General features: G+C 42.4%; 1 protein-coding gene across 1 annotated transcript in view; it reads left to right on the top strand.

The window, feature by feature from the left end:
* Positions 1 to 25,484, top strand: part of GALNTL6 (polypeptide N-acetylgalactosaminyltransferase like 6) — a 1,801,337-nt gene that overhangs the window by 441,628 nt on the left and 1,334,225 nt on the right. The window contains exon 2 of the mRNA XM_082264335.1: positions 6,629 to 6,737. Within this exon, the coding sequence (XP_082120461.1) occupies positions 6,629 to 6,737 (109 nt within the window). The remainder of the gene's footprint in view (positions 1 to 6,628; positions 6,738 to 25,484) is intronic.

The following is a 25,484-nucleotide window of genomic DNA, read 5'->3' on the forward strand; positions in this document are numbered from 1 at the left end:
TTTCGTCCATGACCGCGTTCAAATCTCCCGCAAGGATTAGGGGGGCATGGAGGAAAGGTGCCAGTTGGGAAGCCAATTTTTGAAAGTATTGATTTGATGGTGAGTTGGGTGCATACGTGGTAGCCAGTGTCCATTCCCGCTGTCCTGAGGATAAGGTCATTGCGATGAATCTACCCTCTGTATCAGTGGTGGAAGATAAAACTGTGCAGGGGAAGTTTTTATGTATAAGGATGAGAACGCCCGCTTTACCTTTAACTGCGGGGGAACCTAATACTGTGCCAACCCAGAGTTTCTTCATGCGTATAAAATCCTGTTCAGAGAGATGGGACTCCTGTAGGACCGCAATGTCCGTTCGGAGTCGTTTCAGATGACGAAGAATCGCCATTCGTTTATGGGGGGATCGCAGGCCTTTCACGTTCCATGTTACTAATTTAACCATATTCTGATCTAAGTAGACTTATTTGGAAGGAATTTATAGTGTTAACCTCGATTGCAGTGACACGGTTCAGACGGCCGAGCGATGGTGTAGATGTGTAGCTAGGGCATGTTTGATGGTGCAGGGAAATAGAGGGGGGGGGGGGGTAGAAGGTGAATTGGCAAGACTTGTACAATGAAAATATAACAATACAGAGCATAGTTAGGGCACTCGCGAGCCCATGGAAGCCTGAACTTCACTTCTTCCCACATGTGACAACCACCTACAGTAGCGCTACCGGGGAAGGTCAAAGTGCAGGCCCGAGCGGCATAACCGCAGACACACTCACGATTAGATGGGGTATAGATGAAAACCCAGCCAGGCATCTCCAACAACAAAGTGGTCATATCTTGCTGTGTCGGAGCAGACAAACCTCGGTAGCACCCTGTGAGGAGGTGAGTAGTAAAAGAAAATAAAACAGTCAGTTAAATAACTTCAGATAATCATCCTGTAACTGTCAGGTAAACATAGCAAACTGTGGAAGTCATTTGAAGGGTGGTGATCAGGGGATACCTAACCCGAGAATGAAGAAGTAGAGGGGTGCTGCTAGGCATAGGACAGCTTTATGAGAATCCTTCTGGATAGCGGTCTTTTGAGGTCCGCAAGGTCGGGAGTAACATCATGACAATACTGCTGCAGACGTGAGGACGAGCTGCGCATCTAGAGCTGGAGGTGTACCTAAGTTGGCGATCATGCAGAGTGGTACTTTCCAGAGAGGTCCGTAAGTCTTAGCTTTTTGGCTGGGTCCCCACGCGGGCTTCGCTGGTCCCTGGACTGTTGCTGCCTGACGGAGCGTTGTGCCGGCGGTGCTGAAGTGTCCATTGGGAGTCTCAGGTGGGAATTAAGATAATCCCAAGCATCGTCAGGGTGTGTGAAAGCTTTAGAGGAGCCTGAAGGGTCCGTAAACCGAAGCGTCGCAGGGTACGCTAGTGTGAATTTAATTCCCTGCTGGTAGAGGGCGTTGCATATTGGCTGTAAGGCCTTGCGACGGCGGGAGACCTCTTGTGAATAATCAGCGAACAGCAATAGTTTGTGCCCATCAACTTGCAGAGCTTTCGAATTGCGATAGGATTTCATCAAATTATTCCTGTCAGCGAAATTGAGAAACTTCACAATCACAGGGCGTGGGGTGCGCCTTTCATTTGATGGGAGTCCCACTCGGTGCGCACGCTCAACCACGCATGGGGCAGAGATGCCCAGGGCCTGGGGGACACGTTGAGAGCACAGGTCAATCAGGGATTCTGCTCCATAAGACTCCGGAAGGCCTATTATGCGCAGGTTATTTCTGCGAGACCTGTTTTCCAGGTCATCCACTTTTTCTAATAAGTATTGCTGCATTTGATGGAATTGCTTCTCGGTGTGGAAAGAGGCTTGAGTTTCCTCCTCAATTTCTGACACCCTGCTCTCAAGGTCAGTGAGGCGCAGCGCGTGTTCTCCCAGGTCCTTCCTTATCTGTGCAATGCCTGCTGCCATGGCTTTGTCCACTGCCTCGGTAATTGTGGGGGATAGAAGCGCAGCTACAGCTTGTGCTATTCCCGTATAGTGCTCTGGTGATACCGCACTGGTCATTTGTGGGGTGGCCGCTACCGCAGCGTAGCTGGTCCCAGGCGGATGCTGGCTGAGAGACTGAGCCGCGCCCTCCGCCATCTTGTCAGTCTGTGAGGCGGCGGGAGAAGAGCCTGCGTGTAGCGGGAAGTGAGCGGCGGAGGGTCCGTGGACCAAGAATTTGTCCATGTGAGGTTCCCCTAGCTGACCGGAGGTACAGGGGCTGCTGCGGTGGAGCCGATCGGGCAGTGGAGAGGATTTTTTACGCCGATGTACCCGGAGCCGCTACTTCCTGCTCCCTCACATCTGGCGCCGGAACCGGAAGTCCACCGTAATGTGGTTTTGATCAACCGATTCTGGAAGTCCTCTCACTCTGAGGTTATGGCGTCTGCCACGGTTATCTAGATCCTCCAGGTGTCTTTGGATATCACTTAGCTGAGATGTATGTGAGCTGGTGGTTGTATGAAGATGCATGATGGAAGTTTCCTGTGCTTCAGTTTTCTCCTCTACATCTTCAATCCTCCCTGTGATAGAGTGTATTTCTCTTTTTAGATCGGCTATTGCGGTGGCGAAGGAGGCCTTTATGTCGTCTGCTACAGCTCTTAGATCTTGCATGCTGATGGGGTGAGGTTTTTTTATGGGCTATTAAGGATTGTTGTGTTGGAACTGCTAATGGTGGAGAACCCTCTGGGCCTTTCTCTGCAGGGTTATCGGCGGAAGATCCTCGTGCTGCTTCCACATAGGCTCGAGGTGGAGCCGGGGCCTCGCGTGGCAGTTGTCTGAAAAGATCCGGGATGCTGTGACCTGAGTGCTTCGCAGGATCGCGTGGCGATCGGGAGCAGGATGGGGAGGTATGTGCTGATGAATGGGCTGAAGATTTGCCCAATGTCAGCGGGTGCGGATGTTTGCAGGGACTGCTAAATATTAGGCTTCTCTCCTATCTCAGACCGGGAATGCAATGTTTATATCGCCATTTTTATCAGGCTGAAACCATTCCCCAGGTTAATAGATCGTATCAGAAACATGCGACTAGTAATCGCAGTGACCAGGTTGCAAGACAAAGTTCTTTATAGTATGTCCTTGGGAGGCAAGACAGTAGGTATTGTGGTAACTTTTTAGGTAGATGGATTAAAGGTGATGGCTGATGGAGAGGGAGCTGATTCAGCCTGGATATCTGCAGGGAGCTTTAGTATTGGAGAAAGAGCAGATATTGTGGCCTATAGATATTGCTGGATCCTCTGGATGGGCCGGGACAGCAGGCAGTCTGAGCGGGCCGGTCAAGGGGATGCTAGGAGTATTTAGGCCGGTTGTTTAGTGAAGCAGGCTTACCCGATCCCCGGATGTGCGTGTGCAGCTTGGCTTAGGAAAGTCCACGATCGCGCCTGGAGAAGTAGGCCTCGGGCCTTGTGTGGCCGGTCCCGGGATCCCACGCCAAAAATACAAACGGATTTCAGGTCTGGAGGGTGTGGGTATGTAGCCTAAGATGAGTATAAGGCAGCGGCGCGGGGCAGATGAGGCAGGCCACGGGTCCTGTACGGCCGGTTCCTGGTTCCCTCACGGGAAATACAGGGGATGGCCAACTCTAGAGGGACAGTGTTGGCACCCAAAGATGTTTCTGGGGTCGATAGCTGAGTAAAAACAGCGGATAAAGATAGATTAAATTGGCCGGGTAGGAAAGTCCGCGATGCGTCTAGAGAAGTAGGCCTTCGGGCCTTGTGTGGCCGTTTCCGTGATCCTACGCCAAAAATACAAACTGATTTCAGGTCCGGAGGGTGTAGGTATGTAGCCCGAGATGAGTATAAGGCTTAAGATCGGACCAGAGCAGCGGATGGCTGCAGATGGAAGGGCAGCAGCGCGGGGCAGATGAGGCAGGCCGCGGGTCCTGTACGGCCGGTTCCAGGTTCCCTCATATACAGGGGATGGCCGACTCTAGAGGGACAGTGTTGGCACCCAAAGATGTTTCTGGGGTCGATGGCTGAGTAAAAACAGCGGATGAAGATAGATTAAATTGGCCGGGTAGCGGAGCTCCTCTCTTGCTTGATCAGCTTCCAGGCACACCACCCTCTTAATTGTTTCTAAGTGTAGAGATTATTACTATTTACTGTGTTAATTGTTATTTTTAAGTTATTTAACTACTTCAATACTGGGCACTTTTACACCCTTTCTGCCCAAACCAAATTTAAGCTTTCAGGACTGTCATATTTGAATGTCAATTGCCTGGTCATGCAACACTGTACCCACAAGAAATTGTTATCATTTTTTCCACACACAAATTAAGCTTTCTTCTGGTGGTATTTATTCAGCACTGGGTTTTTTTTTTTTTTTTAAATTAAATAAAAAAAAAAAGCATTTTTCTTTATTTCTGTTATAAAATTTTGCAAATAAATAACCTTTCTTCATAAATTTAGGCTAAATGTTTTCTGCTATGTTTCCTAAAACTCATTGTTTATTATTTAGTCTGTGGGAAAGTTATAAACTATGGTATATACTGTATCTGAAAATTGATCAATCCTGATGTACAGATGGCCTATCTATTTCTTGAGGTCCAAAAATGTTAGGACAGTATAATGTACCCCCAATAACCCCTTTCTTGAAAGTAGAGAGTCCAAGGTATTTAGTAAGATTCATAGCAAGTTTTTTGAAGTTGTAATTTTTGTGTCACATTTTTTTTAAAAAAATGAAAAAATGTAAAAAATGAAAAATGTTCATTTTTTTCACGTACTGTCACCAGTGCAGTACAGCGTTATCATATAACTGATGTGGCTTTATCAGGGACACTGACTGCTGACAGTATGTAAAAAAAAAAATAATAATATTTTTTTCAATTTTTTTTTCTTTTTTTTGTGATTTGTTTTAACACACTGTGACCAGAGCAATACCGGCAGTTCCCGGGTTACAAACAAGATAGGGTCTATAGGTTTGTTCTTAAATTGAATTTGTATGTCAGTCGGAACAGGTACGGTTTTAAGCCTCAGCCAAAAAAAAATATTTTTTACGTTTTTTGGATAGCATAGGGAAGGGTTAACACCCTTATACCATTTGTTTTGCTGTCTTTCCCCCTGTTCAAAAGATTTCACCTTACTTTCTGTCCCTATGACATTTGGATTTTGAACATTTTGGGTTGTTGTGGGAACAAGGATTGGTGATAAAGCTTCAGTGGAGACACAGAAGTAAATTTCCCTTCACATGGTACAAAGGGGCCGTGATTGGGCCTGTCTGTACCATGTGAACACTGTGACCAAGCTCAGCTAGCAACACAATTGTATACAATGGATGGCATTAAAGGAAGCCCTCCATTGTTTACAATTGTCATGTGATTTGCTGTGAATGGTCACAGCAATCACATGAGACTGGCAGTGGGCCGGCATAGTGATTAGTCATTGGCTGTGGCCACTGTTGTGCAGTCCTGCAGCTGCTTGAGAGCTGCCTTATAAGAAGATGTCATATGACCTCCACTCAGAAGGACAAAAGGCCACCGGCTCTCAATCTGGGAAGGTGGTAAAGCTGATATCTAGGCAAACAGCTAACTACACAGATGATGATTCTGGGATTACAGCAGTCCATAGATGATTCCGATTCACATGATGCGGGTTCACATGATTCCCTCATCAACGCAGACAGTGCTGTCTGAGAATTGTCTTCTCCCAGCGGAGGGGCGGAGGGGTGGTGGGAGCCGTACCCGCCAGTAGAAGACAGTGATTATTGCTAACGGCTATAGAAGTCACTAAAGATATCGCAAGTAAACCCAACTGGCTTGTGGTATCCAAGTTGATTGACCAACTTGGTACATTCAGCCCACCCATACATGTTTGAATCCTGGCCGGTTCAGCAGGATTTGAACCATCTATGGTCGATCTTACACATCTCTACCATGTAGTCTCTATGATCTGTCTGGCAGGGCAAGAAACCTGAACTTTTTCTGCTGCAGGTAACTAACGCAGGTCTTTTACCTCTCCCAGCCTGCAACTACACAGAAAAAGAAGCACAATAATGAGATAATCTCTCTGTCATTCTGCTTTCTCCTCCTATCAGCTTTCTCCTTGCTAGCACATGAGCACTGCAGCACAGCTTATTGTCTCCTTGTGCTGCTATTCCTGCCACCTTGTTCTAGATTTGCAGTACAGGGGATTGTAAAAGGGTGATAGCAAGTCAAATTCAGGTGCTTACAAGACTTGTATTTAAAATAAATAATTTATTGATGTATAAACTAATAGAGAGCTGCATTAAATTGTGTCTTTTGTATCTGCCTGGAGTTTAGCTTTAACAGAATATTTATTGTTAAATTGCGATATTTGATTTAGTTTTTGATTTATAAAAAAATATACATTTTTACTATTTAAAATTTTTATTTTATATTCTGAAAAACTTTCAACATTTTTTTTATACTTGTAAATGTTTTATGAAGGAAAAGCGTCAAAATGTAATATCACACACAATATTATCCTAGGAGGAGAAAGAGGGGAACAAACACACAAGAAGCTGCACAGGACTGTGTAAAATAATTTCTAGAGATCATCCCAGTTCTCATGCATGCTAAACTTAACACTTGTACATTTGTATACTTAGCTTTAGCACATTACCAAGTTGTCCTGTTGTTTCCTTCTGCAGGGTTTTTCTATAGGACTTAATGATGCTCAGCTCTACACATGGACAGATGGCCTCAGAAGGAAGGACTGGCATGACTATGACAGCATTCAGAAGGATGCACTGCGCTCAGGTAATAAAATGTGGAATGTAGAAAAATTTGTGTTGGAATAATCATTAAATATCAATCTTGGCTGCAAAAAAATATGCTTCCTGACCATAGGATTCCTTATTGTGGATATGGTTGGAGTCTATTTATGAAAGTAGACATTACACAAGAGAAATAATATGACTGTAAAAAATCGTTTAGTGCTATGAAGACATTTTCAACACACCGTGGGGTTAAGCTTAATTAGCATAAAAGCATGTTGGCATTTAGGTAAAACAAAATAAAAAACACAGAAAAAAACAACATTAAGCCCCGGTTTACATTTGTGCGATTGCGGAGATCACATGTAATTGGGAGGGCACTGCTCCTTCATTACATGCGATCTCATGTACGGTGCGAATTTCAGCCATACACTTTGTATGGCTGAATTCGCACCGCATCCGCACTAAACTCCCACATGAGGCTTTTTTTTATCCGCAGCAGAATCTGATCGCATAGTGGTTCACACTAGTGCGATCCGATTCTGTGCGAACTTGCAGATTGCACTGCGATATGCGATCACAACTGGGGGTGTCGTTAGCTTTTAATTGACACTCCCTGTGTATCGCATATGGCAGTGTGAACTGCCAGAGGTGCGGATGCGATGCGGGATCATGCTGCATATTCGCAGCGTTCCCGCATCACACAAATGTGAACCGGCACTAAAAGGCAAATGCATTAACATCCATTAGAACTATTGAACAGTTTAGAAAAATGCTGAGAAGAAATTACTTTAAAATAAAAATTTAACATACAGTCAAAAACCAAGTAGTCTTCATCCTTGTTAGGGAGGCCAGGAACAACAGCATCAAAGCCTTGAACTTACACCTTTGGTTGACCTCCTCCAAACAACATGGGTTATTTTTATCTTTGGATGCAGATAAGGTAATCAACAGAATGGCCTGGGACTATATGGCAGTAGTTCTGAGAGTCAAATGACTATGGGGACACATACTCATCTACATTATGTCCTTATACTCTAACCAACCATGAAAGTTTGAGTCAATGGTCACCTGTTGAATACCTTCTCTATCCAAAATAGGACTAGCAAGGGCTGCCCCCTTTCAATTATGTTTTTTGTACTGACCCCCAAGCCATTTCTTTGCTGGCTCAGGGCTAGTGTGGATATTAAGGGCCTGTCACTCTCTGGTTGTACCTTCAAGCTTTCCGCATTTGCAGATGACATACTTATCTTACTCGCAGAGTCCCACAATACACTCCCAAACCTACTTCACCCTCTTCAAAATGTTGTCAAACTTAAAGATTAACTATTCTAAATCCAACGCATTAAACATTACTCACACATATTGCCAATCCAATTTCCTGTTTATCTGGAAGATGTACGCAATAACATACCTTGGCATCCAGCTTCTAGCTTGGTTCTCTGAACTATACTCCAGAAATTATTTACAACCCTTGCAAGATATTCACTGTGATCTCCAAAATTGGGATAAACCTCTTTTCTCATGGTTTGGCAGAACTGATTAAGCACACAGTCAGTGTGTGAAACGCGTCTACCTTGTCACGATTGTCATATTTGGATGTCCAGTCAATAAATCTGGATTTTGACTCAACCTGGAGTGCTGCCCATTTCTTTTCCTTTATCAAGATGAATGTCTTGCCGACACTACTTTCCTCCAGCCTTCCTAGCCACATACAAAAATGGTTGCACTAACTTCTTATGGAACAATAGGATCCCAAGTAAGTTTTGACCAGCTGGCCCTACCAAAGCTGAAGGGAGGGATAGGGCTTTCCAGCCTCCAAAAATATTTTTGGACATGTCCTCAGACCATACTTTTTTTTTGTTTTTTTTCTGTTCAATCTGAATTCATTGAAAATGTTTACCATACAAATTTCTGTTAAACAAATAGTATACACATACCAGAAAAAAAAAAGTATTCACACCATACTTATTGATTGTATGTCATTGAATGTACATGTCCAGATGAAGGAATGGGTCTGGCTAAAAAACAACATTTACTAACATACCTCTTAGCCGGTACCATGGCTAACTTCCCACCACACCCCTTCTGTACTGCTGGACCACCCACTTATTTGCACTGGGTGTGGGGGACGCAGGTGCAGGCTGCAACAGATTGCCATTACATACCCTCCCCTATGTATACCCCCCTATCTTGTTGCCTACTTTTTACCCTTTCCCTTGTCTCTGGCACCCACCTCCTTCCCTTCCCTCCCTCCTTTCCTCCCCCCACTCTGTGCACGTTCCCCTCCCCCTCCTCTCACCTCTCCCCACTTTTTTTTCCCTCATCCTTACCCCTCCTCTTCAGTTTTCCCTAAACCACATTCATGTTCCCAGTGCCCTTTCGGCAGAACCCTCAATTGGCAGAGTTATCTCACTCACTAGTGACCCCTCTACCATATCCCCCTCTTTTTCAGTCTAACCTCATTGAGAAACCAATTTCACAAACTGCTTTACCTCAAAGCCCATTACCTCTATGTGACATCAGAAGCTTGGTTCTCGACACATTTACGCATTTATGTTAAAACAACATTATGATTATATGACATGTACCTAGTCCAATGGGTACAAACCTTTCCTTTTAATTTTTTCCTTTTCCTTTCTTGACTTTGATGTACAACATGATGTATCTGTTATCTGTCCCTTCCTTGAAGATGTATCAGCATGTTTTTGTTTACTACTGCCTCTCATGTAACTGGAAATGCTGTATTGTTATGTTTGTCCAAACACAATAAGGTGTTTTTTTTTTTTTTAATTAAAAATTTACAAAAAAAATAAAAATGAAAAAAATCTAGGCTACAGAGATCCCAAGTGTTTAAATATGTTATTGTATGGAAATTCCAAAACAAGCTATAGGATTTTAGAAGAAGCAAGTGTAAAAGGCAATTCATTGATGTATTCCTTAGTTTACACCAGCTGTAGGTACACAATGCAAAACCATAAAAACACCTATAAATAAAAAATGCAATATTTATTACTAGTTTTAAAACAAATGACAGATTTTGAAAAGGTGGCATTGATAGCAATAATAATGTAAAACGTGTAGTTATATTTACCAACCAATCAGGTTCAAGTGTACTGTTATCAGATTAGTAAAAGACTCATTCTGGTCAGTTGCTATGAGATTCTAATTCTTTTTTTTTTTTTTTTTTAATGTTATGCTTTTAGCAACATTGGGTGAAAATTTTACAATGTACTGCATGTAGTATTTAGATTGCAATTTAAAGTTGTAATTAAAGTTGTTTGACCAGATCCTCATTGTTCCTTATTGTGGATATGGTTGGAGTCTATTCATGAAAGTAGACATTACACAAGAGATGTTATATGACTGGAACAAATAATTTAGTACTACAAAACATTTTCAACACACCTTACAGATATTGCTATAAATCACAACCAGAAAAAAAAAAACTAATTCAAGCAAGCAGATTCTATAAATGTAAGTATAAGCACGTAGCTGGTGGTATTTTGAGTGTTTATGTGTTGAAAACACTTTACTAAAGCAATAGTAATGGATCTTGCTACCATGTTTTCCTTTCCAGAATTGCAGCTGCGATTAGCTATGCAAAGCTTTGATTGAAAAAAATGTATCCTAATTGGCTTTGGTGTACTTGCCTGGACTTTTATAGACCCAGTTTAAAATACTGTATCGAGTCGCAAATGCATTTGCCTATTTAAGATGTCACTAAACTATAGGCATTTTTTTTTTTTGCATATTTAAAGAGGAAGTAAACCGCTTTTTTTTTTCTGACCTGCAAAGTAAAGGCATAATGTGCTAGTTTCGCATACTAGCACATTATGTGAAACCTACCTGCAAATGAAGCCCTCCACCAATGCATTGTCACTGCTGGAGGCGGCATCCATCATCGTCCATCTTCCTTTTTAAGTCTGCGGACTCCACCTGTGTCACTGGCCGGAGCCACACGACGTCACTCTCGCGCATGCATGCGGGAGCTACCGGCAACGACACGGGGCTCTGAAAGAATGGCACAGGTGCCCATTCCTTTGGAGCACATGTGCTGATGACATCATTGGCGGCATACACAGTAAATATTTCTTAATTGGTGCACGTTTAGGAGATATTTACAGTACCTATGGGTAAGCCTTATTATAGGCTTTCCTATAGATACAATTCATCTGTGGAAGTTTACAACCACTTTTGGTGGGTCTTTCAGTAAATTTACAAGTTTTCATTAATAAATTCCTATTATGTCACAATATACAGCAGCAGTATAATTGTTTAAATATGTTTCATCTTTAAAAATCAGTGCTTGAGATCCTGACAAGTAACTGCCAAAGTTGACAGGAGGAATCTTGGATAATGATATTATAAGTTTGCTGAAGACAGTATGGAGCATTTCCCCATTCTCCCCTCCCCCAGGGATTTGACTGTAGCACTGTAACTTTGTAGTAGGTGACAAACAGAGAGGTAGCAGCAAGGGCTGATCTGTGCCAGACATCTATGAACACAGACATGAACTGCACAGGTGCCAGGATTGCATGGCCGTGTTTTTACTATGTCCAGGACATAGAGACTGACCTTAATATTACCTGAACAAAGATGGCTTCATCAATCAGGAAAGAAAAACAGATGAAGGCATCGTCAGGGGCAGCACTATGTTCTTTGTGAGAAGTTAATAAAATCTGTACATTTTACACTTACATATTGCTTGGAATATTTGCAGTTCATTTAACGAATATCTATGCTGGGACCACCTAAAAAAGCAATTATAAGCAATATGTAACTAAAAAAAGTCCACTGCTAATGCTATCTAGAGCAGGGTCGGACCGTCCATTTGGGGCGCAGGGGTACCGCCCCCCCATCCATGCGTCCGGCCCCCTAAGCTACATGCATGGCGCCGGACGCATGGATTCCAATGGGGGATTTTTTTTTAAGCACATGATTAGAGCCAGAGGCTCTAATAGGCTTCAGAAAAGGGTGGGCTCGGGGCGCAGAGCACTGCGCCCAGAGCCCACCCAGTTGTGTGACAATAGCGAATGAATATTCACTATTGTCACACAGACTCTCCTCCCAATCAATCAGGAAGAGGGTTGTGAGACCCCTTTCCTGATTGGCTGAAAAGAGAAGCGATCTTACTGGCCAGTGGCCAGGAAGAGGCAGAAGACACACGGCGGCTGGAGGAGGACAGTGGCTCAGCCATACAGCACTCCCCGACTCCCGACAGAAGGAAGGAGGTGAGGAGGTAAGGAGGCAGAGAGGGGGGGGAGGAATGTGTTGCCTGACTGACTGACCCGACCGACCGGGGGGTGCCACCACCACCAGCCGTCACTGATCTAGAGTAACCTAGGTTTAAAGTTTAAGTTCACCTTTTCACACACAATTAAATGGTGAACTTACAACCTACACTTTTCCAACCCCCTGGTCCCTGCTGCACTTACCTTTGTGGGTAATTAGCTGTTACTGCCCATGCAGCCAGTGCAGTGGTTCAAGGATTTGAAATCCCTGCTGTTCTTCCCAATTTTTCCATTGAACTTCTGGGAAGGATCAGAGTGATTCTTATTAGTCATGCGCTCATCCTGATCTATCATCCTTGAAGCCTTTTGGCAGTCATACATAGATCGAAATTTGGCTGGCTTAGCAGGGACCAGCCAAATTTCAATCCATGTACGGGCAGAGTAGTTATACAGAAATTAATGAAATGTTGATCTACCAATCAAATTCTGTGCAACTACCCTTTCAGATTTTTGTCGTTCAAACAGTGCTTCCAGCTGTAGCTTGCAGCTCTGGTCATTGTAGTCTAATGGAGGGGAAGTCTATTGTCAGAATACAGGAGCTCAGCAGGGAGGATTACCCCATCCATCTCAAATGTGTGGATGGGGGAACTGAGTCATTTTTTTCATGAGACCTGCTGGTTGACTGAAAAAAAAAAAAAAAAAAAGAAAGAATTATCTCTTGGCTGCCAAAGGAAATCCCCAGACCACTTCACTGACTGTGTGGGCAAAGGTAGAGAATCATCCGTGAATGTAACTGCAGTTGGGACTGGTGGAATGGGGAGGGTTTAGGGCAGTGATGGTGAACCTTGTCACCCTAGATGTTTTGGAACTACATTTCCCATGATGCTCAACTACACTGCAGAGTGCATGAGTATCATGGAACATGTAGTCCCAAAACATCTGGGGTGCCAAGGTTTGCCATCACTGGTGTAGGGTGTTAGTTTATCTTTTTTATTTTCAGTGAAAAGGTGAACTTACACTTTTAGTCAGAAATGTTATTTACCGTTTAGCCTATATAATCCACTGCAGCAAAATTTCACAGTGCTCCTCACATATGAGTTGGTTAAACCGAATTGCTGAAGGCTCTTTTGTGCACATTCTTCAGTCTGCTTCAAGTATCCCCAATCAGAATCTAATATGGCAGGCTTTCAGGAGCTTATTAGTACAGCTACTTTGATACACAGTATACTCTTAATTTGAAAAGTGAGCATTACAATCAAGAAATTAGCAACAATAGGGAGTGAGGTAAACTATTGCACTTCAGCTATGTCGGAAGGGACATGTTATGTGTTGAGCAGGTAGGATGTGTTCACGGTATACTGTAGTAAATAAAGCACCGCGGGTTACCTTTTTTATAATCTTGCATCCTATACAGGAACCCCTGTTGTTACTACTGAGCTTTCCATACACCAAACACTGTAAAAGGGTCTATTCAGGGGCAGTGCTGTTCAATCAGTACAGTGAATATTTATATAAAAGCCAGCCAAACAATAACAAAGAAACCCTTTTTTAGTGCCCACAGCATTATCTATGTGTATGTGTTTGCTTTGAACACATAAAAAAAGTAGAGAAAACAACACAAACAATTTGAGCTTCTGGTATTTTTTTGTCAATGATCAATACTAATATCTCCAAACTCTGAAAGTTGCAAAGTGAACTATAATAGTCTGAAGGTGAAAACAACATGAATGTAAGTCTGTACTTCTTTTGAAGATCGACATCCCGCTTAGATTCCTATTTCTTAGTGAATAGATAATAATATGAATCATAATTGAATTCAAAGTTTTAGCTAGCAGCCTTATACTATAATCATTGCTGCCCACTGGGTAGCCACCTTTTGTTACCTGTGTGAAGGTGGAATGTGCTGGGAGTACTTAACAGAGTTACAGCTGAAAATGTTCTCCTGCATACTGAATTTACTATTAAGCATATGGAATACATGGAGAATAATAGCATAGTGTTAGCAACGTAACTTGTAAACAGTATGCCTGAGATATACACCCCAGCAAAAGTGAAATTGAATCTTTGAAATGCACATATTCTATGTGTTTGATAATGCTGTGTAGTGTGCATCGTGTACAATATGTGCATTCTTAGAAAAGCTTTTTAATGTATATGTTTATTACTGAAAGCAACTGTGAAAATGTGATCTTAAATCTGAGTGCCCGTGAAATAGTGACAACCTAAAATACTTACATTTTTCATAGGTGACACTTTAAAAGCCTTTAGAGGTTATCAATTTAGAGTTAGATGTAAATTAGGGCCCTAGAATTATTGGACCACTCTGACATTCATAGAGATATCTGACATACAGTATGTGAAATGTGTAGTGGCAGGGTCCCCTCTCACTATCGTAAAAGTGATCAGGTAGCCGTAGGGCCATCTAAATCACTTTTACTAAACAGCCAATTGCTGTCTGTAAAAAATGATATCAAGAAAATGGCTGGAGCTTCAAGACCAAGATATTTTAAAATGACCTAAATGACTGAAGTGGTTACATTTTACATCATGGCTTTAACACACCATCAACAGCAACACTCCGATAAGATATATGACTTGAAAATTAGGCTTTTGAGTATTTTTTGGAATGTCACACCTGTTTTTTTTTTATCCAGGAGAAATTTGTCTGAATTGACTAGTGTAAGTTGCAGCCACAAAAGATCTAAAGGTTATAGAAGGGTTTGCGTTTACAAAAAAAGCTAAAGTCCTCAACTTTATATAAATTGCCCAGTAAAAGTATATTACAAATGTAATAGTATATTTTGTGAATTTTTTTTTTTTATTTAATACCTTGTGTAAGCAGAGTACACAAAAACACTTCAAAATCACAAAAGATATGCAAATATGTGGTATAAATTGACTAACTTTAAGACCTTATGTGAGCACCTAAATAAGCAAATAGAAATAGCTCTGAATTGTGGCGGCTTTCTTAATATTTCTGTAGATGATTGCATCATTGTGGTCTACAGCTTCTGCCTGAAGCATGTCAGATATGGTAAAAAAAAAAACAACCACCCTGAGCAAAAGAGCTTGGTGGGAGCAGCAAGTCAATGAGAGAAGTCAGCAGCAAACAACACACTCTCATTCTCAAGAGCACATAGCCATCTCTTTTTTTTTTTTTTAGCGTACTGCTAATACACCTTTTTTTCTTCTCTTTGTTCTCAAAGGTGTGCATCAGCCAGCTTTGTTGGGTCTTTTAAAGTTCCTTTTTCCTCCTACTCAAAGTTTCAAAGTAGCCAATAAAATTCCCCAAATCGCCCCCAAGCCTAGTGTATTTATACCAGCTTCACCTAACATTACGTTTAAGTTTTTTTTTTGTGGCCTGTGCTACACCACAGAGTTAGGTACTCAGCTGCTATTATTATTATGAGAAGGCCATACAGTAGCTGCCATTGCTTTGTTAGATAATTATTCCTACCCTTTACCATCATATGGAGTGTAATGGTTGATGTGAATTATGATATAGCGGAATTAACTTTACCCCTGCTCAATGAAAATCACAAATGAATAACAGATTTGACATGCTAAACTGTGTTTAGAAATAATATAAAATGCTTAAATAAGGGTGGAGTTTTCCTTTTCCAAACAAAATGGCCCTTACCCCCACCTATAACTGGCCTTCACAGCAAGGAGCACATGAAGGACAGAGTGGGGGTGGGATCAATTAGAAGTTAAGGCCAACATCCCAAATATATACAGTATGGAAACAGGGTGGTATCTCTGAAAAAGGGGACTTTAATGGCCAAGAATTGAGTGATTAATAGTGAAGTAAAGGGATCAAAAAATCATAATGATATGTTTGTATTATTTGTATGCAAGGAGCACATGGAAGGCCAACGCATGCAAGAAAAATTCCCAGCTCAGCTCCCTAACCAGTTTGCTTACCAACCAAATTAACCTGTCTAACAGTATGCGTTAAAAACAGGGGTTTAGTTAGCACCCGTTTGTAAACGCATGTGTAAGCTGCAGGCCACTTCACAGCACCCTGTATTACCTGAAGTCCTAACTCCTGTAAATCTATGAGAGTCTCCACAGTGGAAGCACATGCATTCCAATGGATAGATAGGGGGCAGGTGGGCCTGGAGGTAGTCCAAACCTCCTTGAAGGCACAGAGGCACAATGGAGTTTTCCTGTTAGCAAAATCTTTTCAAGACCAAGCATGAATGAAGATATCTGAAGAGTCTGAAAATGTGGATTCTATATATTTTTAAAAGCTTACTGAAGCTTTTAGTAGAAATTAGCCCATTGAATTAGATATTAGGTATTTAGGTACCTCATCCCTGGATAGATTCGGACAAGTAGCAAAAGTGTGGGGCCAGGATGGGATTTTAAGGGTACCGTTATATAACTAATAAAAAAGGTGTATCTACAGGGATAGCTAAAAAGTATATAATTTTTATTATATCACATAGAATGAAAAAAATATAATAATACAAATACAAGAACATTACTGTTACAAGATAATATGATACATCATCATAGTAACAACAGAATTGATAAAATATCGTCAAAGATAATTTCCTTGAAATGTGGACAGGACTCGTCAGGGGTCACAGTTAGTCTGGAGGTGCCAGAACTGGTATGTGTCCCTCTAGTCGTTCCAAATACCACTACCCGACATGTTTCGCGGTAATACCGCTTCTTCAGGGGTATAAAGGATGTAACTTGATAAAAAGCCACTAAAGAATGACAAAAGTAGGTACATGATTATCATACATATATCAAAGCGTGTGTACACATACATGTTCGTTTTGCTATTTCGAATATCGGTGTGTGTCAAGTATGGAGCAGTTGGCGATAAGCCCCTCCTACTTCTGACACTAATACGTCATTTATTCGATCACATGGTAAACATTTTACTTACATGGATATATAAGAAGAGTGTTCTACACTGGCATGCAGGCCAAAGCATATATGTGATACTTCCAGTGGTGGAACTGATGGTTAATGGCAAACGGAGCGTAGGCGTCGGTCGCCAAAAAATTGTCCCCCGGGCGGGCAAGGATGACCAATTGGCAAAAAAGCCTAGACAGTGGAAAATATAGAGAATGCTGGTATATGGAGTATTATATTCATTTAAAGGCTGCAGAAATATATACTGCAGATTATATTGGTCACATTATTCAAATCATTAGATATGAGTAGAAATTGGTGTTGAAAGATTTAAAAATATAAATTGAAACACCTCCAATCTTTATAGATAGGAAGGGGGTGAGGGGGGGGGGAAGGGGGGGAAAAACTCACCAAAAAATGACATCAATAGAGTATATGAAAACCTACCAGACTCTATGCCAAAGCTTGTGTGATGGTCAGACGATGGAGAAAGGGTGGAGAAAATATGTGCGATCAGAGAGGCACAGGAATGATATCGCAAATCAAGCGAACCATCATATCTCAATCTCCAATTTAGCCAGTACCGCTCTGTAAAATGTTTAAAGAAAGAGGAAAGTAGCAAAATAAGCAAAAAGGAGAGCTTAAGTAAGTTGGTTCTAAACATACTCTGAGTCCATACATGGTCACAGATTGCTGAGTAAGTGCAGCTTAATGCCCATACCAAAACTCTCAGGGAGAGGGTACATGGCTAAATGCAGAATGTGCAAGGTAACAAAAGGATAGTAAGTGATAAGGAGGCTGAAGCGTAGTTACCGTTTGTTGATCCATCTGTCGGAGCTCCATCGTCTGCACACTAGCTGGCTACCATACCTGTCTTAAATAGGTCATCAACTCCGCCGTCACACAACGGCGACGCGCGCCTCGGTGACGTCACGGAGTCAGATGTACAACAGCGCACGCGCGTCGGTAGACGCGGCGCGCAGCTGTCAAAGACACAGAGGGCCGTCCCTCCGTCAGTTGCCACGCAACCTGGGACGCCGAAAAGCAACACTAAGCGGATGCGGATGGAATGGCGTGAGGAAATGAATTACTCTGTGTAGACAAAGGGACTGTGTGCAATCATGCACATCAAGAACCTCTGTACATCTCCTGCCCGCCCGTGGGACATCACAGACGACCGAAATAGCCCGCGCCGAACGGTCCATGCCACCAATGGGAGATCAAATGCCTGAATCGGAATGCATACCAATGTGTACATGGTTACATATATGTATACAAAGTTATTTGCACCTATCAATACAAGAATGTTACTTTTACCATATTATTAACACATTGTGTAGCCACCCACAACGTAATAGCAAACACATCTATATTAGTTGAAAACTGCCATTAGCCGCCTGTCTATGGAGATACCTCTCAACAGAAAAAAATGGCTATGGCTGACAGAATAAGTATTCTGAGAGGTTAGTGTATAAGAAAAAGCCATGAAGAAAAGAATAGAAGGTAGGGAGACGTGACCTGATGCTCCTTTATGAAGAAAGTAACCCCACAAATTATCCCACTAGCAGGTCTCAAGAAAGGGAAGCAATTCCAAATACTGAGACTAACAAGATATTTAAACCAAAATCCAAAAAATTTCCAGATATCATGACATGTCCAAATGTTTGGGCTTTTGTCAACCAGATGATTAGAGAACTGAAACAGACACACTGGTCTCCAACGCATCAAAATCTTACTGATAGACAACGTCGAGCATTACAGGATCTTCAAAACAACCCTCAGTTAGTTATCAAACCCTCAGATAAAGGAGGGAACATCGTGATTCTATCCCACTCCCAATACCAGCACATGTGTTTGGAAATTCTAAATAACAAGTGTTGTTATAAACGAATTGATTCCACACACATTGATACCTATGTTCGTGAATATAGGGATCTCTGTCTACAGGCGTTTATATCTGGTATCATTGATAAAGACATATATGAGTATTTGCAAAATAAACACCCCAGAACCCCTACATTCTATACCCTCCCCAAGATCCATAAAAATCCTATACACCCCCCTGGTCGTCCGATTGTATCGGGGATAGGGTCCCTGACGGAGCAAGCTAGCAGATATGTTGACTCAATCTTAACTCCACACGTACGTTCCCTACCGTCATTCATTTTAGATACATCTGATTTACTGAAACATATAGATGACATGGAAGTACCACCAGAGGCCCTTTTGGTCTCTGTAGATATAGAAGCACTCTATTCCAGTATTCCTCATGAACAAGGAATAGCATCTACTGCACTTTTTTTGAAAGAACTTGACCATTCATTATGGCCCCGTAACAATTTTGTCTTAGCCTTGCTAAGATTCATTCTCACAAGAAATTTTTTTACCTTTATGGAGGATACGTTTTTACAGCTACAAGGCGTAGCTATGGGCACATGCTGCGCCCCCTCCTATGTAAATCTTTATTTAGGTCATTGGGAACGATGGATCTTTTCCAGCGACGCATATGCTGAATATTTTCCGCATGTGCTGTGCTGGTTCAGATACATCGACGATCTATTCCTAATATGGACTGGTCCACAAACACTACTCAAAACAATGTTAGAAGAATTCAACAACAATCACTTTAATTTGAAATTTACATATAATTTCAGTTCAGTGATGATTCCATTTCTAGACATTGAAATCCGGCTATCCGACTCAGGCAGAATAACTACCAGTCTATATAGAAAACCGAATGCAGGCAATACCCTGCTACATGCCACAAGCGCGCATCCGAGTACATTGATAAGAAGTATCCCCTATGCACAGTACCTGCGAGTACGCAGGAACTGTACTGAAGATTCAGACTTCGAAATTGAAGCATATAAATTGCAGAAACGCTTACTAATACGTGGATACTCAAAAACCACACTAAGAAAAGCATACAACAGGGTAAAAAGCCAATCGAGAAGTGACGTACTATACAAACACAAAACGTTAAAAGAAACGTCCACGGTGAGATTAATCACCACGTTCTCTGACAATTCCACACAATTCAGAACCATTGTTAACAAACACTGGCATCTACTAGCAGATCATCCCATTCTATCGAAATATGTTAAAGATCGACCGGAATTAGTATATAGACGGGCAACCTCAATAAGAGATCGGCTAACTTCTAGCCACTATAGGGAGACCAAACAAACCACTACATTTGGCCCTAAAGGTACATACAGATGTGGGAGTTGCGCTCGATGCCCTTGGGTCCAGGAGGGTCCTATTACCCTTCTTCCCAATGGGGATAGACACAGATTACGGACATATACTGACTGCACTACGCAAGGCGTCATTTATTTAATGACATGCAAATGCAAGGCCTTTTACGTAGGCAAAACCATCCGTGAATTTGGTCTCCGGATACGGGACCATATCTACTGTTCTGGCAATGGTAAAATTCTAACACCAGTGACCAGACATATTGGTCTACACCACAAATTTAATAATACTGTGGTATCATTTCAAATCCTGGAAGTCATACACCCAGACCCAAGAGGGGGTGACTGGGACAAACGGATCTTACAGGCCGAGACTCTCTGGATCGAGAGACTTAACGCTCTCGATCCTCCGGGCCTCAACGAAATGCATACTTTCAAAGCTTTTTTATAAACTACAGTATATAGAACCTATTTGATGCCCCCATTCCCCCTCTTTTCTCGTTGGATCCATATTATTGTCGTCTTTTTTACTTTATTTGGTTTTTTGCCCCTTTATTGCTTTTTTCTTCTTTCTTTCCCCTCCCTATTCCCCTCCCCCTTCCCCCCCCTCTCCCTACCTTCTATTCTTTTCTTCATGGCTTTTTCTTATACACTAACCTCTCAGAATACTTATTCTGTCAGCCATAGCCATTTTTTTCTGTTGAGAGGTATCTCCATAGACAGGCGGCTAATGGCAGTTTTCAACTAATATAGATGTGTTTGCTATTACGTTGTGGGTGGCTACACAATGTGTTAATAATATGGTAAAAGTAACATTCTTGTATTGATAGGTGCAAATAACTTTGTATACATATATGTAACCATGTACACATTGGTATGCATTCCGATTCAGGCATTTGATCTCCCATTGGTGGCATGGACCGTTCGGCGCGGGCTATTTCGGTCGTCTGTGATGTCCCACGGGCGGGCAGGAGATGTACAGAGGTTCTTGATGTGCATGATTGCACACAGTCCCTTTGTCTACACAGAGTAATCCATTTCCTCACGCCATTCCATCCGCATCCGCTTAGTGTTGCTTTTCGGCGTCCCAGGTTGCGTGGCAACTGACGGAGGGACGGCCCTCTGTGTCTTTGACAGCTGCGCGCCGCGTCTACCGACGCGCGTGCGCTGTTGTACATCTGACTCCGTGACGTCACCGAGGCGCGCGTCGCCGTTGTGTGACGGCGGAGTTGATGACCTATTTAAGACAGGTATGGTAGCCAGCTAGTGTGCAGACGATGGAGCTCCGACAGATGGATCAACAAACGGTAACTACGCTTCAGCCTCCTTATCACTTACTATCCTTTTGTTACCTTGCACATTCTGCATTTAGCCATGTACCCTCTCCCTGAGAGTTTTGGTATGGGCATTAAGCTGCACTTACTCAGCAATCTGTGACCATGTATGGACTCAGAGTATGTTTAGAACCAACTTGCTTAAGCTCTCCTTTTTGCTTATTTTGCTACTTTCCTCTTTCTTTAAACATTTTACAGAGCGGTACTGGCTAAATTGGAGATTGAGATATGATGGTTCGCTTGATTTGCGATATCATTCCTGTGCCTCTCTGATCGCACATATTTTCTCCACCCTTTCTCCATCGTCTGACCATCACACAAGCTTTGGCATAGAGTCTGGTAGGTTTTCATATACTCTATTGATGTCATTTTTTGGTGAGTTTTTCCCCCCCTTCCCCCCCCCCTCACCCCCTTCCTATCTATAAAGATTGGAGGTGTTTCAATTTATATTTTTAAATCTTTCAACACCAATTTCTACTCATATCTAATGATTTGAATAATGTGACCAATATAATCTGCAGTATATATTTCTGCAGCCTTTAAATGAATATAATACTCCATATACCAGCATTCTCTATATTTTCCACTGTCTAGGCTTTTTTGCCAATTGGTCATCCTTGCCCGCCCGGGGGACAATTTTTTGGCGACCGACGCCTACGCTCCGTTTGCCATTAACCATCAGTTCCACCACTGGAAGTATCACATATATGCTTTGGCCTGCATGCCAGTGTAGAACACTCTTCTTATATATCCATGTAAGTAAAATGTTTACCATGTGATCGAATAAATGACGTATTAGTGTCAGAAGTAGGAGGGGCTTATCGCCAACTGCTCCATACTTGACACACACCGATATTCGAAATAGCAAAACGAACATGTATGTGTACACACGCTTTGATATATGTATGATAATCATGTACCTACTTTTGTCATTCTTTAGTGGCTTTTTATCAAGTTACATCCTTTATACCCCTGAAGAAGCGGTATTACCGCGAAACATGTCGGGTAGTGGTATTTGGAACGACTAGAGGGACACATACCAGTTCTGGCACCTCCAGACTAACTGTGACCCCTGACGAGTCCTGTCCACATTTCAAGGAAATTATCTTTGACGATATTTTATCAATTCTGTTGTTACTATGATGATGTATCATATTATCTTGTAACAGTAATGTTCTTGTATTTGTATTTGTATTATTATATTTTTTTCATTCTATGTGATATAATAAAAATTATATACTTTTTAGCTATCCCTGTAGATACACCTTTTTTATTAGTTATATAACGGTACCCTTAAAATCCCATCCTGGCCCCACACTTTTGCTACTTGTTACTGAAGCTTTTACTTAAAAAGCCTATTCATATTTGTTCCAAGCTACTCATCATCAATGCAACTGCTGAATAAAACATGCATACAAATAAAAAAAGAAGATATCCAATGCTGTACTGCAGTTTCACCCCCATTTTTAGAGTGGATAGTACACTTTATTACCAAAAGTATCGGGACACCTGCCTTTACACGCACATGAACTTTAACGGCATCCCAGGCTTAGTCCATTGGGTTCAATATTGAGTTGACCCACCCCCCTTTGCAGCTATAACAGCTTCAACTCCTCTGGGATGGCTGTCCAAAAGGTTTAGGAGTATGCCTATGGGAATGCTTGAGCCCTCACGCACAGACTGAGACTGGGATGTCATTAAAGTTCATGTGCATGTAAAGGCAGGCATCCCAATACTTTTGATGTTGTGGTGGCTCTAGACAATTGGCAAAGATCAATCTCCTCTCCCAGCATCATACAGCACCATGGAAAAATAATTGTGTTTAGAATTTTTTTACTTAATTTTAAAATATAGCAAATGAGTGCTTAAAGCGGAGTTTTTTGTGCCCCTCCGCTAGGTAGACCTCACCTGAAAAGGAATTGGATAGTTATTTTTTTTTTTTTGTTTACTTACCTTGTAATTGAAGATCGAAGATACTCACCTCAGAGTACTTCCTCCCTCGGAGCCGCGGCTCACCCCGTCACTTCCTGTCTCGCTATGATTCCTGGGAGCTGAACGTCATAGCTCCCAGGAATCAATGCGACGGCACCGGCCCCGCTCGTCATTTCTGGGCGACGCCGCATTCCCCTGCTAAACAGCTTCTGGGCATGCCCAGAAGCTGTGGAGGAATGCGTTGCCGCACCGGAAGTGACGAGAGAGGCCGGTGCAGGCGCATTCTGGGACAAGAAGATGCGGAAGAAGACACAGAAGAGGACCGCGCCGGCTTCAGCTGCCCACAAGAGAGATGGAAACGCTGTGGAAGAAATTTTATAAGTAAGTATTTCTTCTAAAAGGTAAGTGCGAACCGGGACAGATCAGAGGCTAGCCATTGTGGAATGTGCTAGCCCTGACTGTCCCGGGGGTATGTTTAGTAAAAAATGACATCTGTGCCCGGAACTCCGCTTTAAAGGCATTTCAGTTCTTCTATCTCTAAAAGCAGCAAACAAATAAATTAAAGATGGTGGTTCTGGTCACTAAAATTGGGACACAATTTTTTTTTTTACATCTACATTACAAGATAATTATTTCACTCAATTGTGGCTGAAACTACTACAGAGAAAGCTCTTCTGAATTTGGTTAATCCTACTGACCATATATCTTATCAAATGCACATGTCCAGCAGCATTTTGGCAACAATATCACAATGTTTGCACTAAGCGCCGGTTCACACTAGCGCAATGCTACTTTCAGGAGCGACCTCAGAGATCGCGGTGCGAGCAGCGCGCCGCGACCTCGAAGCGGCTGCCACGGACTTCATAACATTGAAGTCTATGGCGGTCGCCTCCTGGTCGCCCCAAAGAAGCTCCGGACCCTTTTTCTAGGTCGGAGCGACTTGTGTCGCTCCTATTAGAACGGGTCCGCAGCTTCCCTATGGGAGGCGACCTGCGGTGACCTGTGAGGCGACCAGGTCGCCTCACAGGTCGCCCTAATGTGAACCGAGGCTAAAGCATTTAACAATGAAAATACAAACAAAAGAAATAAAAAAATAAATAAATACATTCATCTCAGGAAAACGTAGTATTGTAGTTTGGCAAAGTATATTGTTAAATAATGTACTATAAGTTGACACAACTGAAATTGCATTAAAGCTGTACTCTGGGCATGAAACATTAACCACTTAAACCCCCGGAAGATTTTACCCCCTTCTTGACCAGGGCCTATTTTGCGATTCGGCACTGTGTGACTTTAACGGACAATTGCGCGGTCGTGCGACGCTGTACCTAAACGAATTTGACGTCCTTTTTTTCCCATAAACAGAGCTTTCTTTTGGTGGTATTTGATCACCTGTGCGATTTTTTGATCATGCGCTATAAACAAAAAAATAGTGCCAATTTTGCAAAAATAACAATATTTTTCACATTTTTTTATATGAAATTCCCAAAAAAATGTAAAAATCAAAATTTTTTTAACATTTTAGGCCAATTTGTTTTATGCTACATATGTTTTGCAAAAAAAAAATCTCAAAAAGCGTATTTTGATTGGTTTGCGCAAAAGTTATTGCGTTTACTTACTAAGGGAAAGATTTTTGTCATTTTTGTTGTTTTTTTTTTAACGAGTAATGGCGGCGATCTGCGATTTTTTTGCGGGACTGCGACATTGCGGCGGACAGATCGGACCCTTAAATGACATTTTTGACACTTTTGGGGTTACCAGTGACATTACTATAGTAATCAGTGCTATACATATGCACTGTTCCTGTAAAAATGACACTGGCAGTGAAGGGGTTAACTTTTTTTGAGAGGGAGGGGTTAAGTGTGTCCCTAGGGGCGTGATTCTAACTGTGATTGGATGTGGCTTGATGTGTAAGAACAGAGATCAACGGTCCTACATAGCAGAACCGTTTGATCACCATTCTTACACAGGGAAGAATGACAGGCGGCTTTGTTTACATTATCCGCCTGCCTTTCTCCCGGTGTAACGGACAATCGCGAGTGACCGGCGGACATCGGGTCTGCCGGGCACATGCGTGGGGGGTCCGTGACCAAGCGGGAGCGCGCCTTCCGGGGCGCGCGCTTGCTCGCTCCCTAGAGCCTTACAGGCTAGCGACGTAGTCCTACGTCGCTTTGCCTGTAAGGGGCTGACCGCCGCAGTAAATAGTCGTGTGGCGGTCAGC

The sequence above is a fragment of the Pelophylax lessonae genome (assembly GCF_965119305.1).
Source record: "Pelophylax lessonae genome assembly, chromosome: 1".
Classification (NCBI taxonomy): domain Eukaryota; kingdom Metazoa; phylum Chordata; class Amphibia; order Anura; family Ranidae; genus Pelophylax; species Pelophylax lessonae.